The sequence below is a fragment of the Heterocephalus glaber genome, unplaced genomic scaffold (assembly GCF_053883595.1).
Source record: "Heterocephalus glaber isolate CG9 unplaced genomic scaffold, H.glaber_assembly_v1.0 deba00001457, whole genome shotgun sequence".
Classification (NCBI taxonomy): domain Eukaryota; kingdom Metazoa; phylum Chordata; class Mammalia; order Rodentia; family Bathyergidae; genus Heterocephalus; species Heterocephalus glaber.
In genome coordinates this window covers 43,759,911-43,775,229 of record NW_028258305.1, presented here as the reverse complement: position 1 = coordinate 43,775,229, position 15,319 = coordinate 43,759,911, and the positions used below count along the sequence as shown (strand labels likewise).

Here is a 15,319-nt window from a genome sequence, read left to right as displayed (position 1 = left end):
GGCTGTCACTTCTCTGTGGCCGCCTCCTGGAGCTCATGGGGGAGCCAGCTGTCCCTCCTCTGCCCTGCGTTAGGTATGCTGTGCGCCTCCTGTTAAACCCCGGACTCCCCCGGGTCTGTGAACATGGCCACTCGTGTGCATCCCAGGCACGCACCGGGCAGGAAGTTCCGGAACTCGGGGTCTCAGAGTCTTCTGGAAGGGGATGTGCGTCGGTCAGCTTCACTCAGCGGTGGACAGAGACGGCTGCTCCAGGCCGCCCCTAACCTCTGCAGCTCTCTCCTGCTTTCTGCCCGGACTCCCGGGAGAGGAGCTCTCCGAGGTGCTGAAGTTGCCCTCTCTGTCCCCCGCAAAGAGCTACCCAAGAGCCTCCACCCCCAACCCAAAGGAAAAGCAGCACGCAGCAGGCAGGACGCAGTTCCGGCACAGCAGCGTGTGTCCTGAGAGCACGGGAGGAGTTTGGTCCCACACACCCCAGACATCGGATTTGGCTCAGCTCCTGGAGCCGGACCGCGGTGCCAGCCTCCCCTGGACAGGAGGACAAGGCCTCTCAGGAGCCCTCCTTCCTGGGACCAATCACTAGCCCTGGAGGGGTCGGCCTCACAGAGGGACTGCAGGGCTGCCTCCCTCCTAAATGCTTGAGCCGCTGGCTGTTCCCAACCATCTGCCTCCACCTCCCACCGGGCCCTTCCAGATCACCACCCCAGGGCTCTTTGGGATCCTGACTTGGCTTACCCAGCAGTTTCACTTGTTGCATATGCCCTTGCACTCACCAGCCAGCCACTCCAGAGCCCCAACTGTCTGCTGAGCAAGACCTCACTGGCCCGTTTCTAATCCAGCTCTTCCAAGCCCTGGCCTTCCCCTGAGGTGAATCAGCCCAGACCCCAGAACATTCCATCCTTCTTGCATGGACTACACCCCCTCGCCTTCCCTTCTCTGAGCAGGGAAGGGGGCTGGTGGAAGCGTCCTTACTGGAGCCAGGGAAGGCTGACTGCTGCCCATGTTCACCTAGCCAGGGCCTTCCTCCAACTGCAGCCCCAGGGCTTGCCCCACAGCCTTCCTGCTTGGCCAAAGTGCTGTCCCTCCCAAACCCCCCACAGTGACTGCCCTCTGGCCAGGTCCCTGGGCTCATGCTGGGGTCCTGCCATTCTGCTGTGCCTCCTTCATTGCTTCCCAAACAAAAGACCATTCTTTGATTCTGACCCTGAGCCCAGCAGGCAAGATCTACCAGAGAATGCACCTGGTTATCGGCTTGTGTTTGAGCAAACCTTGCCATCTAAATAGACAGAACCCACAGTGCCAAGAGGACTGCTTCTCTCTACCCCTGTGCACGAAGGCACTGATCCACAGACCTCCCTGGGGGCTGGGGGCTCCCCCTGTGCTCAGTGGCTCCTGAGGTGGCCAGCCCTTTACACAAAGGCCGTTTAGGGCTCTTCAAAGCCATTGGAGTGGAACAGAATAATTAAATCTTTCCCCAAAGGGGATCTAAGTAATAAACGTGACAATGTTTTTGCACTGGTCCTTCAAATAGTGGGGTTATCACTATTGTTATTGGGACTGGAATATCCTGACTTTTTCATTCTGTCCTTCAGATTCCACACTGCTGTGACATTTCAGGGAGAAGAACACTTTGTGCAAACATAAGGCCAGATGCCCAGGGGCCAGAGAGACAAGCCCTGCAGGAGGCCACAGCTAGAGGAGCCAGACAGACAGAGTCTCTAGAATGAGGCATTCAGGGATCCCTACTGCCATGTCTCGTGAGACCACAGCGGAGGGCAAAATTAACTCTGATTGGGAACTCAGTAAGAATTGTTACAGGATGGAATATAAGCTAAGGCTCAAGAGATACATGGAATTGAAAGAAACGGGCGTAGGGAAGGCTTAGCCAAAGGAGCAGGAAGAGAAAAGCCAAAGCAAAGGAATAGGACCTTCCAGGCACGAGGTTAGGTGGGAGAATGAACACACGACGAAATATACACAAAGGTTAGGAACAGATCACAGAAGGCTGCATGAGACTACAGTGAGGAGACTGGAAATAAGGGATTGGGATTTGAGGCAAGAAGCCCGTCTGCCACGTTCCCCTTCCAGAAAGAACTCTGTGCCCTGAAAAGGCCGGCCTGCGTGAGGCCCAGTGATGGCTCTGGGACCAGCTCACGTGATTTCCCTGGGTCTCGGGCTAGGCTTGGGGTCCCCGGAAGCTGGAGCGCCCGGCCCCCCCCAAGCTCAGTCCTAGGCCAACTCTTCTTCGGAAAGAGCTTGGGGCAGCAGCCGGCGAGGATGGGGTGGTGTCTGCTGCAGGAGGCTGTGTTTGTGCAGTGCCCCATTTGTCCCCGGGTGTCAGGACGCGTCTGGCTCCTGCTCCCGGATGAATTACCCGACAGGCGTGCGCGACACTGTCTTCGCTGGGCTTTCTCAGTATATTTCCCAACTGCTCTGAGTTTATACTTTTTTCAGGTCCTTTATCAAATATATGTCATAAATACCAATGGGACCGGGAGCATTTATCACCTAGCTGGGTTCCTACTTGAGCTCTGAAAAAAAATTATTCAGCCACACTGCCTTTCTCGGGGCTCTGATTTAATGGACTTCTCTGCTGCAAAGCCACTGGAATTCTTTGCCTTTTAATATCTGACATCTCTTCCTCTTTATTACCACCTCGGACAGCCCTTCCAGTCCAGCTGGAACGAGCCCATTAGTCTCTGACAAATAACTTGCGTCGTTTGATGAAAAATATGCAGAAGTTGGGTGGCAACTCCATCTCCAGTCTTAGTTCTGTCTTCTCTTCCTACCAAAGCATCCGGGCCCAGGCTGAGTCTCCTCCATGTCCCTGTCCCGCTGTTGACCCTGCTGCTGGGTCCCGGGAACTGCTTCACACCAACCACTTATAACAGGGAAAGAAACTGGGGCCAGAGATGCTGTGACCAGGACAAGAATTAGCCTCAGGACAGCAGTACTCACAGTAGCTCCAAGGTGGCAGCAACCCAAGGTCTGTCCATGGTTGGGCAATAAACATTAAAGTGGAACATCAGGCTTAAAAAGAAGGATATTCTGACTCATGCTGCAGTGTGGATGAACCTTAAGGTTCATTCTGCTAAGTGAAATAAGCCAGTCACAAAAGGACAAACACTGTATGATTCCACATACAGGAAGTAGCCAGGGTATCAAGCTCACAGAGACAGAGAGGAGAGAGGTGGATGGACTTAGCCCTCCCCACACTGTCCACTTCAAGGCGGTTAAGATGGCACTTTTCAGTGCAATTTAAAAACAGACCCTCAAACCAAACTGGCAAAGGGGAAACTGACAGAGAAAGCTCTCTAGGCACTTGAGTCCATCACCTGTTCCTGCTATCCATATCAGTTAGCTCTTGCTGCATAACAAACAATTCCAAAACTTGGTGACTTAAAACAAAAACCACTTATCCAAATTATGATTCTGGCCAGGTGTGGTGATGCATGCCTATAATCTCAGCACTCTGGAGGCTGAGACAGGAGGATCACCATGAGTTTGAGGCCAGCCTGGGCTACATAGTGAGTTCAAGCCCAGCCTGAACTGCATAGTGAGACCCTGTCTCAAAAAAATATATATATATGATTCTGTTTGGGCGGCTGAAACTGGCAGATGCTGGCTCATCCGCAGGCTTCTCTGTGAGTCCTCTCTGCCCATGTGGGTGCTCACCCTCCAAGAGGCCAGCCCCAGTGGACTCCACATGGTCATGGCCAGGATCTCCAGACAAAGCAGCGCTTCCTGAGGTGGTGGCTGACTCTCACACAAGGGCATTTCCGCCTCATTTCATGGTCCAGGGGAAACTGTACAGAGTTTTTGCAGTCTGCCACATGGGCTACATATTGCCAACCCCTAAGCTGAATGTTGCAGGTAAAAATATAAATGAAACGGAGTTGAGGAGAGGAGGCAGACATGGAAATAAATAATTGTGCGGTATGGTATAAAGAAGGTGGCACAGGGTACTGTGGGAATGTGCGGGGAAGGCAGAGGGCAGGGGAGTGAGTGGAAAAGGAAAAGGACAAGAAGCCCAGGAAGAACAGTACCTGAGGTCGTGATTAAGCAGGTGAAGAAGGGAGACAGAAAGGTCCTGACAGAGGGGACAGAGACTTGCAGGGAGGACTTACGGGCCTGAGGAGGCTTCCTGGGGATGAAGAGCAGCATGGGAGGTTAAGGGGGAGCTGAGGCTGGGAAGGCTGCCCTGCAGGAGGAGGAGGAGGAGGAGGAGGAGAAAGAGGAGGAGGTGGCGGCGGCTGGGAGGGGCCAGGTAGGAACAGGAGGTGGCCTGGAGGTGCCAGCCGGTCTGCGGGGACAGTCGCTCGGTCAGGTCAGGTGCTGTCTGTGCATGGTCACATCAGCCAGGGCGCTCCTCACCTGGGGCAGCCACTTCCGGGGAAAACGCCAGGATGAGGTCCCTCAGGGACAGGGTGTGGGGACACCCCACTCAAAGCCCAGGGCACTGGAAAAGGCTCCCTGAGCCAGAGCTCGAGCCACGTTCCCCGAGGTGTCTGCACTCACACTGCACTGGCCTCGCCCGGGAGGGCCTGAGGGCCTGGGAGCAGCTGAATTCTGGAGGGCACATGGGGCTGCAGGGACCGGGCCAGGCTCCTCCCAGAGGCTCCCGGGAGATGAAGGGGGGCAGCTTGTGCCGGAAACCAGCAGGCCCTGGCTTCCGCCTGTGGATCTGGGCGGCTCCCCCAGGCACAGCCTGCAGTGCCCCTCCCCGCCAGCCGCGCGCCGTGGGCAGCAGTGAGCACACACCAGCCGATCAATACTGGGAATGCGCCGGGCCTGCTGTGAAAAGGAATCCCCCGGTGAGCACTTTCCTAAATTGAAAGATTCTCCTGGAAGTGAAAAATCCTGCCCAATTATTAAACCCAAATTTCGGGAAAGGGAAAGTGGCAGAGAGCAGACGCACCCTTGTGGAGGATGCTGAGACCTGAATCTCCATGCACGAACCGGGACCCGGCCCTGGATTCCAGGAGCAGCCAGCACTGCTGCAGGGACTGGGGCTGCAGACAGTCACCGCCAGACCTGACCGCAAGGGCCACTCTTTTACACCCGCAAGTCTCGTGGGCCGGGCAGTGGGCACACACCCTAGGCACGGGGCGCGCGTCTGGCCCGCCGCAGCAGGAGGACGAGGGGCTGGTGGTGAGCAGGAGCCCTGCCCTCACAGATGTGTACAGAAATTGAGGGCACTTGCTGGGTTTGGGAATTAATTCAGTCGGAGTTCTTGCTGGAGCCAGCAAGAGCAGAGCAGTGCAGCAGGAGCCCCTGAGCAGCGTCCTGTGCCCCCTGGCCTCTGGCCACCCCTCCTGCCCCTCTCCCCTTCCTCACAGGCCCACCCGAAACTCGCCTGTCCTTGCCCCTCCACCACAGTCACAGTCCTCGCTGGGACGAGAAGCTCATGGTCAGCACTGACTCGAATCTGCCCCGAGGCCGGGTGCCTCAGTATGGTCCCTGGGGAGGCCCCGCGTGGCCCTCAGCCCTTGCTGCTCCTCCAGGGCTCAGGTCAGCCTGTGAACAAAACTGTTTGTGGCTCCCAGACAGCGGGGTCCCCCAAGGCAGTGTGTCCTCCAGGACCGCCCCTCCTGGTCCTCCGCAGAGCCCAGTGTGTCCTTACAAAGCGGGGCCTGCCTGGCCACCAAGGCCCAAGGCCTGAGCAGGGCTTACTTACCGGCCCTTCAGCACCCCCTGCTCGAGGAGGCAGGTGCCTCGGCCCTCAGTTTACAGGTGCAGCGCCCCTCAGAGGTGCAGGGGTCCTGCAAGGACATGCAAGTGTCTGAGTCTCAGCGGGTGGCCAGCACTGGCCCCAGGCGCGGTGATGATGACGGGTCAGACAGAAGCAGGGCATACACAGGGCACTTCCTCAATACCAGCCAGGGCTCAGCATGGACCTGGAGGGCCTGGGGTGATGCAGGGGCCTTGGAGAGTGGGGCTCAGCCCTGCAGGCCTTCATCTCCCCTCAGCTGCCCCATGACCATCTAGGTCCTTCTTCCCAGGGCCCCAGCCCCCCCATGTGCAGCTGCTAGCAATGTGCAGGCCTCATCCAGGCTGCTGGAGGCAGGAAAGTGAGGCGCGGCTGGGGCGCATTGGTCATCTGAAGGCCTAACGCTGGCAAAGGAGAGAATGTCCATGAACCAAGCAGCATCGCTGGCAGGCTCTTCCCTCCTTCTCCCTCCACGCCTGGGGGTGGGTCCAGGGAGGAGCTCCTGGCGCTCCCAGGGCACAGCCTGCTGGCCTGAGCTCTGTCTGTGCCAGCCCCAAGTCTGGTGGCCAAGACTCCAGGCAAAGGTAGGTGCACGCCTGGGCGGGAGGACTCCAGAAGCCCCTTCCGAGACCTGCAGGGCCTGCAGACCCGCTCCCCAGTGCTGAACCCAGGCAAGGGTGGGAGTCCTGAGGGGCCAGCAGGAGGTGGGGGTGGGACCCAGAGACCTGCCCGGGGCTTGCTTGCTTCCCCTGGAAGTCCCGAAAGTGTGACATGGCATGAGGGGTCTCCCAGGCCCTGCCCGGCCCCTCCTCCCCGGGGGGGCCCTCCCCAGAAGCTCGCTGCACATCACGGCTGTGTCTAACAGAAGGGTGCTGTCTTTGCAGGTTTTGTGGTTTTGATTCCTTGGAACCATATCCAGCCCATCCTACATCACTGTGCCATTACTTTACTTGCGACTCTCCAATACATCGGCACCCATTGGCATTTGGAGAGCTTGTTCCGTAGCTCTAGAATAGTTTCAGTTGTCTGTGATAATGTATTCTCTATGTTTCCAACTGTCAGTATGGGAATCTCTCCCCCTAACTTTCCAATTTCTGGGTTTAAGTTTTTTAATCATATTTGGTTTTTTTGTTTTGTTTGGGTTTTGTTTGGGGTTTTTTTGGCTTTACAAAGTTGTGATTCCTTTGGTTCTGTAGCCCTTCCCAGTGGCTGGCTGTTTATGCATTATGTTTGTGACTTCTTTTGACTGTCAGTGTTGAGCCAGTCTTGCCAAGAAACAGTATCAAGTATTTTCTATTTCTCTACTTCTTGAAAAAAAAATTTAATTAAAAAAAACTCTTAATGGGAACCTGGCCCTGTCTGTCTTCTCTGTTCTGCAGAAATGTTGAAGGAATTGAACCAGCAGCGCAGAGCGAAAGCGTTTACAGACCTGAAAATTGTTGTTGAAGGCAGAGAGTTTGAAGTCCACCAAAATGTTCTAGCTTCCTGCAGCTTGTATTTCAAGGACCTGATTCAAAGGTTTGCCTTCCTTCCAGCTGTGGTCGGGTCTGTTCCTTTGTAGGACGCTTTTGTGTCGCTTTTCTCCTACCCTCTCTTGCAGGTTCCTGAAGCGTGACTCCCTGTCACAGAGCCAGTAGCCATCTCCTCCTCCTCCTCCTCCCCAGCCCGTCACACACAGCCTCAGTGCAGCCACCGCCCCACACAGCCTTGCTGCCCTCCCGGCCCCCCTCCCCGGGGCTCTCAAGCCTCCCTGAGATTAGGACTAGAAATTCATTCTAAGGGACTGTGGCACACTGCCCCCGGGGCCAGCACAGTGTCCCCAGAGCCATGGTCACCGCTGTGGATGGTGAATTAACGCCAGGAAAGCACTTGGACCAGACCTCCCTGGTGGGGAGCACAAGGTGCCCAAGGGACCACTTTCCCGGCTGAGTCAGAGGAGAGATGCGTAGCCAAGGCCTCCTGCAGCCCGCATGCCTCCCTTCCCGTACACTGAGCCCGAACCGTGCCGAGCGCACTCCAGGCCTCCAGGCATGTCCTGAACACGGTCGCTCAGCCTCAGTCCTCCCTCTGCCCGGGCCCAGCCCTGCCCCGCTATTTCTACCTGGATGGGTCTTACATGGTGCGCAAGCATCGTTTCTTTTTTGTTGTTGTTTGTTTGGGGTTTTTTTCTTTCCATTATGTTGACTTTTTCAAGTTGTCTGCTTCATACCCTTGCAACTAAGTCAGGGCCACCTCCCAGCTCCACAGCGAGGGAGAGCAGCCGAGGGCCAGCCCAGGCTAACGCTCACGTTTCTCTCACCCATCAGCTGATTAATGATTAATGCCGCTGCTCATTTTGCCTTGCAGCCTCTCCGGGGCGACACTGAGCCGGGACGTGCTCAGGGTGGGAGGACAGGACCTCTGCTTGCTTCCCAATGCTGTGTTTGGACTTGCCAACTAACCCCAGAGCGACTGTGTTTTGTTTCAGGATGGCACACTGGCTGGCATCTCCTTTCCGATCTGTGGTGTCCTTGGGCATAGAGCCGGGCCGCCCAGCCCCACAGAGGGCCAGGGTCTTGGTGACATCCCATCTCACAGAGAGCTCGAGTCTCCTGCCCCCGGTGCTTGGGTCCTCTCTGCCCAAGCACAAGGGGTAGAGCCATGAGTCTGGGCTGCAGGGACACATGCAGTGGCTTCCTCGGGCCTGAGAGGTCTTTGGGCTGCCACTCTTGGCTCACCGGCAACCAGCAGTGACCAGCACCCGGGTGAGCACCTTGGGGCCTTGGCCCTCGTTCCGGGGTACAGAGCAGCAGCCGGTGCTGAGCAATGGCCCCAGCCCCAGGCTAGAATGAGGTGGGCAAGGGGAGCCTTGAACTCACATTGAGGCCAAACTCTGCCATCCGGCACAGAAGAGGACCCCGGAAGGTGAGAGCCTTCTTGGACAGGCTGAGGAGAGGGGAAGCCCTGCAGACAAGGAGCGTGGGACAGATGCAGGTGTGAGCGAGGGACAGTGACAGGTGGCCTCCTCGGGTGGGTGTAAACTGGAGCAGGCAAAGCTCGACCCTCGCTAGCCTGAGCTCCTGGGTTTGCCTTGAGCAGAGGGAGGCGCCCTCCCGGAGGTGAGAGCACAGTAGGACGGGCTCCGGGCCCTCGTGGAGGGGTGGGTGCTCCAGGCCCTCACTGCACAGGAGAGGGCCCCTTGAGAGTAGGAGGTCTGGTCCGCCCCGGCTCTGCCACTTGCCCTGGGACCTCAGGCCTCAGGTTTTCCTCATCTGTAAACCAGGAGGTTGGTGAAATGATGGCCAGGTCTGGCATAGGAAGGTGACAGTCAAGGGATGGGAAGGGCCAGCTCAGAGAGGTTTCCCAAGTACAGACACCAGGACAGGAGTGGGCAAGGGTCAGAGGCTCAGAAGGAGGAGGTCAGGTCCACAGGCCTCTGCAAGGCAAGCTGGGGCAAGTGAACAGCCAAGCAGCTGGCGTGCTGGACTTCAGCAGCCTCAAGGACGCCCAGGCCCCCAGTTGCTTCGCCTGGTAGCTGAGCAGATGGGTGGATCCGAACCCAGGGCATCGGGGCAGCTGAAGCTGAGCCGTGGTGCCCCAGGCTAAAGCTCACAGTGTTAGTCTGTGGCCATCCCGTTTCCCTGGGGCACCCACTGGCCTACATGCTGATTGATGCAAACAAAAGCCTTCCCGGAGGAAAGCAGAGTCTGTGTGAAGGCCTTTTCCTTTTGGGCTGTGTAAAACCACTGAGAATTTCACGTTCTCAGTGGTCAGAGCTGCTGATGTTGTCACCACATTCAGCCCCCGTCTCATTGGGGACTGGAGAGCCAGAATATCCCTGCAGGGGAGAAGGGGCCCAGCCTGGGAACCCGGTCCAGGGCCTCTTCCAAGAGGAGGGAATAGGGGACATTCGGTGGGACAGGGTCCTGGGGCTTACATTTAGGGGCCAGCACTGACCTGCCCCGGGCGAGCAGTCCCATGCCAGGTGACCCCTTCTGCTGCCCCAGGGCTCCACACCTAGAGGCTCCAGCTAGATTCCTTCCACCCCAGCTCGGGGGGAACATGTGCCTGTCACCCAGCCCCGGGAGAACACTGACCCGGCACCAAGCCCAGGAAGGACGGTGCCTCCCTCGAGCCCCAGGGTGCACATGTGAGCAGGGGAGTCACCCACTCCCTCCTTGCTGGGCAGACAGGCAGACCCTGGAGCGGGGCTCACAGATCCGGGGGAGGCCGAAGCCTGACGGGAGCAGTGTAGAGTGTAGATGAGCATAGACCCAGGGACTTGGAAGCTCCGCCCTTGGGCCGGACGCCCACGCGGCCCGAGAGGCACCTGAAGTGGGCTCCTCTCTCTCCTGATGGAGAATAGGAATCGGCAGGCTGTGTGTGGGAAGGAGGGGTGCGAGAGCACAGGACTGGGGGCGGTGACTCAGTGTCCCTGCAGTGCCCGGTGAGGGTGAGGACGGTAGGCTGGGGCTGCAGAGAGAGGCAGCAGCTGCATCCTGGCGCTTTGCTTCAGCCTGAGGTGACTGGTCAGGCTGTCCAGCCAGGCTGAGCCGGAGCGCTGGTTGTCAGTGTGGCCTCCTGCCCGGTGGCCGCGTCCCTGTCAGCTCACGCACTGGCGGCCCCAGCCCCACATCCACCGGTGAGGCCCCAGCGGCCCCTCTCCACCCTCCTTTGTCTTCCTCCTCTGACAAGGGCACCCCTGGCTGACGAGGAGCCTTATAGAGCTGCCACCCTATGGAAGGGACCAGCACTATCCCCAGTTAGTATCCCCAGTGCACAGAGGAGGAAATTGAGGCCAGAAATGTTCACGTGACCGGCACAAAAGCTCACGCTCCTACTATCCATCTGCCACCCAGAGAACAAAATATGGTTTTCATTCGTGTGCAGTGGGTGAGATGGGGAAGTGAAACCTCAGAGCTGACTGCAGGAATAGGCATGCAAGGACAAGGGATGTGGACTCCGTGTGCATGCGTGCATGCATGTGTGTGTGTGCGCACGCGTGTGCACGTATGAAGAGAGCCCCCCTCAACGGCACCTACCCGAAGGAGTACCTGGAGAGCCAGGAACCCTTGGAGAGGAGCAGATGGCCTACAGGACGCTAACCATGAGCTGGGAAGCCGTGGCCTGTCCCCCGGCGGCCCACCTGGGTCCCTGAACCTGCAGGACGAGGAGCCGAGGCGTCTTTGCTGGACACTGAGGAGCACAGTGGCACACGCAGTCCTCCCTCAGCTGCACCGCGCCTGGGGGTGGCCTCCCGGGCTGAGTCGCTTCGTGCCCACAGTGAGCAGGATGAAGCTCTCCCCTGGCTTTTTTTTTTGCCCAAGAAGTTCCTTCACTACGCTCACAGGGATGGCCAGCTGCCACAGGACACCGCTGCAGTGCGGTGATTCCTGCTCCCTGCAGCGCCGTGGTCGGGTGCTGTTCTTAGGAGGTAACAGCAGCACCCCTCTGCCCTCGCCAGCACCAGCCCACATGCCCCCCGGGCTGGGATGTGAGAGAAATGCCCAGACACAGGCACCTGCCCTCACCCCAAATGGGACAGGGACGTGACCCTGGCGTCCTGCCCTGCAGGTGAAGCCCCACCTCTCGGAGGCTGCTGAGCATGCGCGGCATCGGATTCCGTGCCCCTTTCACACCGAATGAAAATGGATGGACCAACGAGCTGAGTCTTCACTGAGCCCCACGCGCAGGCCCTGGGCTCTCGTCCCAGCCATGATGGAGAAGCGAAGGTGGACTCTGGCATGGGGCTGCCTCGCTGAGTGCCAGAGAGCCCTAGGCACCAGCCAGGAGGCGCCCTCTGCACGTCCTTCCCCAGGAAGTGGGCGGCTATGGGCGGGAGCATTCACGCCTCTCCGATGCTGGCAGGGTGACAGGAGCCAGACCATCAGCACCTCTCAAAAGATGGGGCAAGAGCTGCCAGAAGGGGCAGGACCCAGTGAGACCTGTGTGCCCGTGTCTATGCCCTGGGGCCAAGGGCACGGAGCAGGCAGGAGTCACAGCAGAAGGGCAGGACAGGGTACCGGCCAAACTCACCGCCTGCCTGTTCCTGTCCTCAGCCACCACTGGCCCCTCCCATCGCCTCGGGCAGTGCTCTGCTCCAGGGTTGAACTGTGAGTCTCTGGACTCAGCAGGGAGATCGAGGATGAGACAGCAATGCTCAGAGGAGCCCACCAATAGCGGTAGGGCTTCCAACATCCTACTGATTGGGCCTAGGTGTCCTTGACCCATCCACAGACCCAGCCCTGCTGAGCAGGGGTTATGCCCAGGACTCGAGCTCTTCTGGGCCAGCCTGTCTTGGAAGAAGGCAGCTCTAGGATGGTCTAGTCCAGACAGAGTCCCCAGGCACCGCGTGGGCTGAAGCTCCGTACTTCTACCCATAAGGTCAAGAGGACAGGCGAGGCTGCTGCCCGCTGTTCCTGGCCTGCTGTCCAGCCCTCCACAGCTGTATAGGGAGCGGCCAGCAGCTCCCCACGGCACCGCATGGGTCTGAGTGTCTGAGTGCCATGGGACCCTCAGACCCCGAGAACCAGCTCAGGCCAGACACAGGATGGCCACGCAGTTCTGTGTCAGTCATCAGTGCTGCCCATCAAGGCTCAGAGGGAAGACGCCTACGGAACTCGAGGTTCAGTCCCAACACTGGATGGAGCCCCGACAGCCTCCCTCAGCCTTTACAGCACTGCCGGCTCACTCAGCACCTGTGTAGACCTGATGTGTGTGCCAGTGAGGTGCACAGACTTCGCCGTCTGGGCCACCAACAAAGCCTCCCTTGCACTCCCAAGGTTCCTCTGTGGCCAGGTAGGATGTTCTGCTCCTCTGGGGCCAGACACCTGCAGACTCCCTGCCAATCAGCTCGGTGACCTCCTCCACCCCATGACGGCAGAGCCACAGCCATGCATTCTCTAGCCAGGGCGCCCCCACGTCAACCACACTGACAAAGCTCTTTACCCCCTGCAGCCCCCACATAATCCCAGTGTTCCTGTGCCGTGCAGGTGCCTCTGCCCCAGGGCCCTTTCCCTGGCCAAATCTGGGTGAGACAGGCAGCACCCCTTGGCCCATCCACGCTGGCCCCATCAGGGCCATCACTTGGCCATGGGCTCTCCGTCTGCCCAGTCTCCTCGTCACTGGACCAGCCAGGGTCATGTGCATTTCAGTGATGTGAGCACACGCAGGAGTGTGTGTGTCCTGGAGTCCCACCTCAGCTCTTCACTGGCATGAGCTCCTCGGCCTGAGGACTCATGGAGACAGCTGGACGGGTCAGTGGTGGAGATGGCAGTTGACCAGGAGCCTTAGAAGGACCAGGTACTCAGCCAGCTTTGACCCCATCAGCCCTGCTGGACAGGGACTCAGCATGACCTCCACAGAGCATGAAGGGCACGATAACAAAAGGCCACGGAAGAATGAAGGGAGAGGCAGCAGAGACCAGGAGCAAGAGGTTGACCAGATGGCCTCCAAGGCCCAGGGCAGTGAGAGCTCTGTGAGCTTAAGAGAGCACATAATGAACTATTTTATACCCAACAACGGCCCCAAGCGTGGGAGTCCAGCCCACCAGGAGTCACTGGGAGGGGGCATGGGGCTCTCTGCCAAGACCTGTGTGGTCTGTACCTGTTGTCTCAGCTCCCAGACTTGCCTAGGGCTGGGAAGCAGAAAGAAGGCCCCTCAGGCCCCCAGTCAGTGAGCCGTTCTGTGAGAAGGGCCCAGAGTGGCACCCCTGGGAGGGCTCCTGGGCACTGGCTCAGGCACCGGGGCTGCAGTATAAAGTACGCTCTGCCAAGCTGCGTGAGGGTTCTAAAGCCGCTGACAGGAGGGAGCGTTGCTCCAGTGGAAGTGCAGGTTCTATCGCACAGAAAAGCATCTCTTGGGAAGGGCATTTTCCAGCCTCTGACACATTAATCTCCATGAACTCTTGGCCTCACCCAGTTCAATCCTCTTGCTTTACAGAACAGGCTGGGGCCCTGAGAGGCCCAGGGCGCCCACCTGTCGGTGGCAAAGCTGGTCACTCAGGTCCCTTCGCTCCTTCCAGTGCTGTCACTCACCCAGCCGGCCTCTCCCTCTGTGGCCGCCTGCCCTCTTGCCAGACACCGCTCCACCCCACACCAGCCCCGAGGATCAGTCACAAGCATCTTGACCACTGGCCTCCTCGGAAGTGCGTGGGTGGCTGCAGACCAGGGCCGGGCTGAGTTGCAAAGCTGGCTCAGTGGGAGTGGCCCAGGAGGGGTGGCCCAGCCACGGCTTCTGAGAAGTCCGCGCCTGCCTAACGCTCTGGGTGTTCTTCCTCCTGGCCACACTTGTGTATCGTGCTGGTTTTGCCTCATCTGATCTGTTTCCTTCCAGGTCCAGCTTTAGGGCTCGGCTGCCAGGCCTTAGGAGCCCTTGCAATGGTTTCGTATTTCTGTAGACACCAGATATAAACATACTGATATATTTGTGTCCCCCCCCCCCCGCTCCCCCAGTTCACAAGCCCGACGCACACTCTACACGCAGGCCACTGACCTCTGACCCCGTGTTCCATGTGGCAGGAGGGCCCCGCCCCAGGCCAGGCCCCAGATCATGGCTGCTGGCTGTCTGTGGCGGAAGTCCTTGGTTGCTCCCCCTCCCCCTCCCAGCTCTAACCATTCTGTCAGTCTATCTCGTCTCGTCTTCAGTTTCAAAGCAATGTCATGAAGGGCTTCCTTTCCATGCCTAAAAGGAAACAATATGCTTTTGCAGAGCGGTGGGGATGGGGTCCTTCCGGGTCTCCTGGCGAGCGCTCAGAGGAAGCCTCCGGATTGGCCGGGATGCCAGCCAATCAGGAGCCTCTCGACCCTCACTTCAGGAGCACAAGGCAGTGGCCGGGCCTGGGTGGGCCCCGGCCCAGGTTGGTGCTGACGCCATATTGTTTCCCTTTGAGGCCAGTCCTGGTCCTCGTCCCCATCCACAGCTCATGCTTTTTGATTTGCATCTTTTTTTGCATGGACATGCTGAGTAGATAAGCAGGGTTTCTGTTCTTTTGGGCGCCTCTGGTCAGACTCTTCTCTTTCAGATCCCGTGTCAGGTCACTAGGTTCAGGTGTGTCATTGCTGTGTCCTTTGAGTCCTTAAACGAAGGGCGTGACCGAGGTGTACAGGGAGCTCTGGCCCTGTGAGCACGCCGCGCAGTGGCCCTGGGGGTAGCAGGTGCGGACACCCGGGTTTCTGTGCCTAGGTCCATGCAGGATGGCAGCCAGGGCGGCCGGGAGAAGCTGGAGCTGGTGCTGTCTAACCTGCAGGCCGACGTGCTGGAGCTGCTCTTGGAGTTCGTCTACACCGGCTCCCTGGTCATCGACTCCGCCAATGCCAAGACGCTGCTGGAGGCGGCCAGCAAGTTCCAGTTCCACACGTTTTGCAAAGTCTGTGTGTCCTTTCTCGGTGAGGCTACCGGGGGCCCGTGTGTCACCTAGGGGCTGGGGAATAGTGCCGATGTGTGAAAACTCCAAGCCAGCGATGACTGAGGGGAGAGCAGTGCGTGTCCCCATCCTGAAGTGACAGACCTAACCCAATGCCATGCTGTTTCCACACGGGTGTTTGGATGCCCTGTGGAGACTCAGTCCCTTCCCCAGCAGTGGAAGAGCCTCTTGTGGCCCAGGAGGCCACTCGAAGCCAGTGAGCTGTGTGG

General features: G+C 58.6%; 1 protein-coding gene across 4 annotated transcripts in view; it reads left to right on the top strand.

The window, feature by feature from the left end:
* Positions 1-15,319, top strand: part of Klhl29 (kelch like family member 29) — a 267,445-nt gene that overhangs the window by 237,434 nt on the left and 14,692 nt on the right. For all 4 annotated transcript variants that reach the window (XM_004839072.4, XM_021253538.2, XM_021253539.2 and 1 more), the window contains 2 exons: positions 7,087-7,225; positions 14,870-15,072. In XM_004839072.4, coding sequence (XP_004839129.1) covers positions 7,087-7,225; positions 14,870-15,072 — 342 coding nt within the window. The remainder of the gene's footprint in view (positions 1-7,086; positions 7,226-14,869; positions 15,073-15,319) is intronic.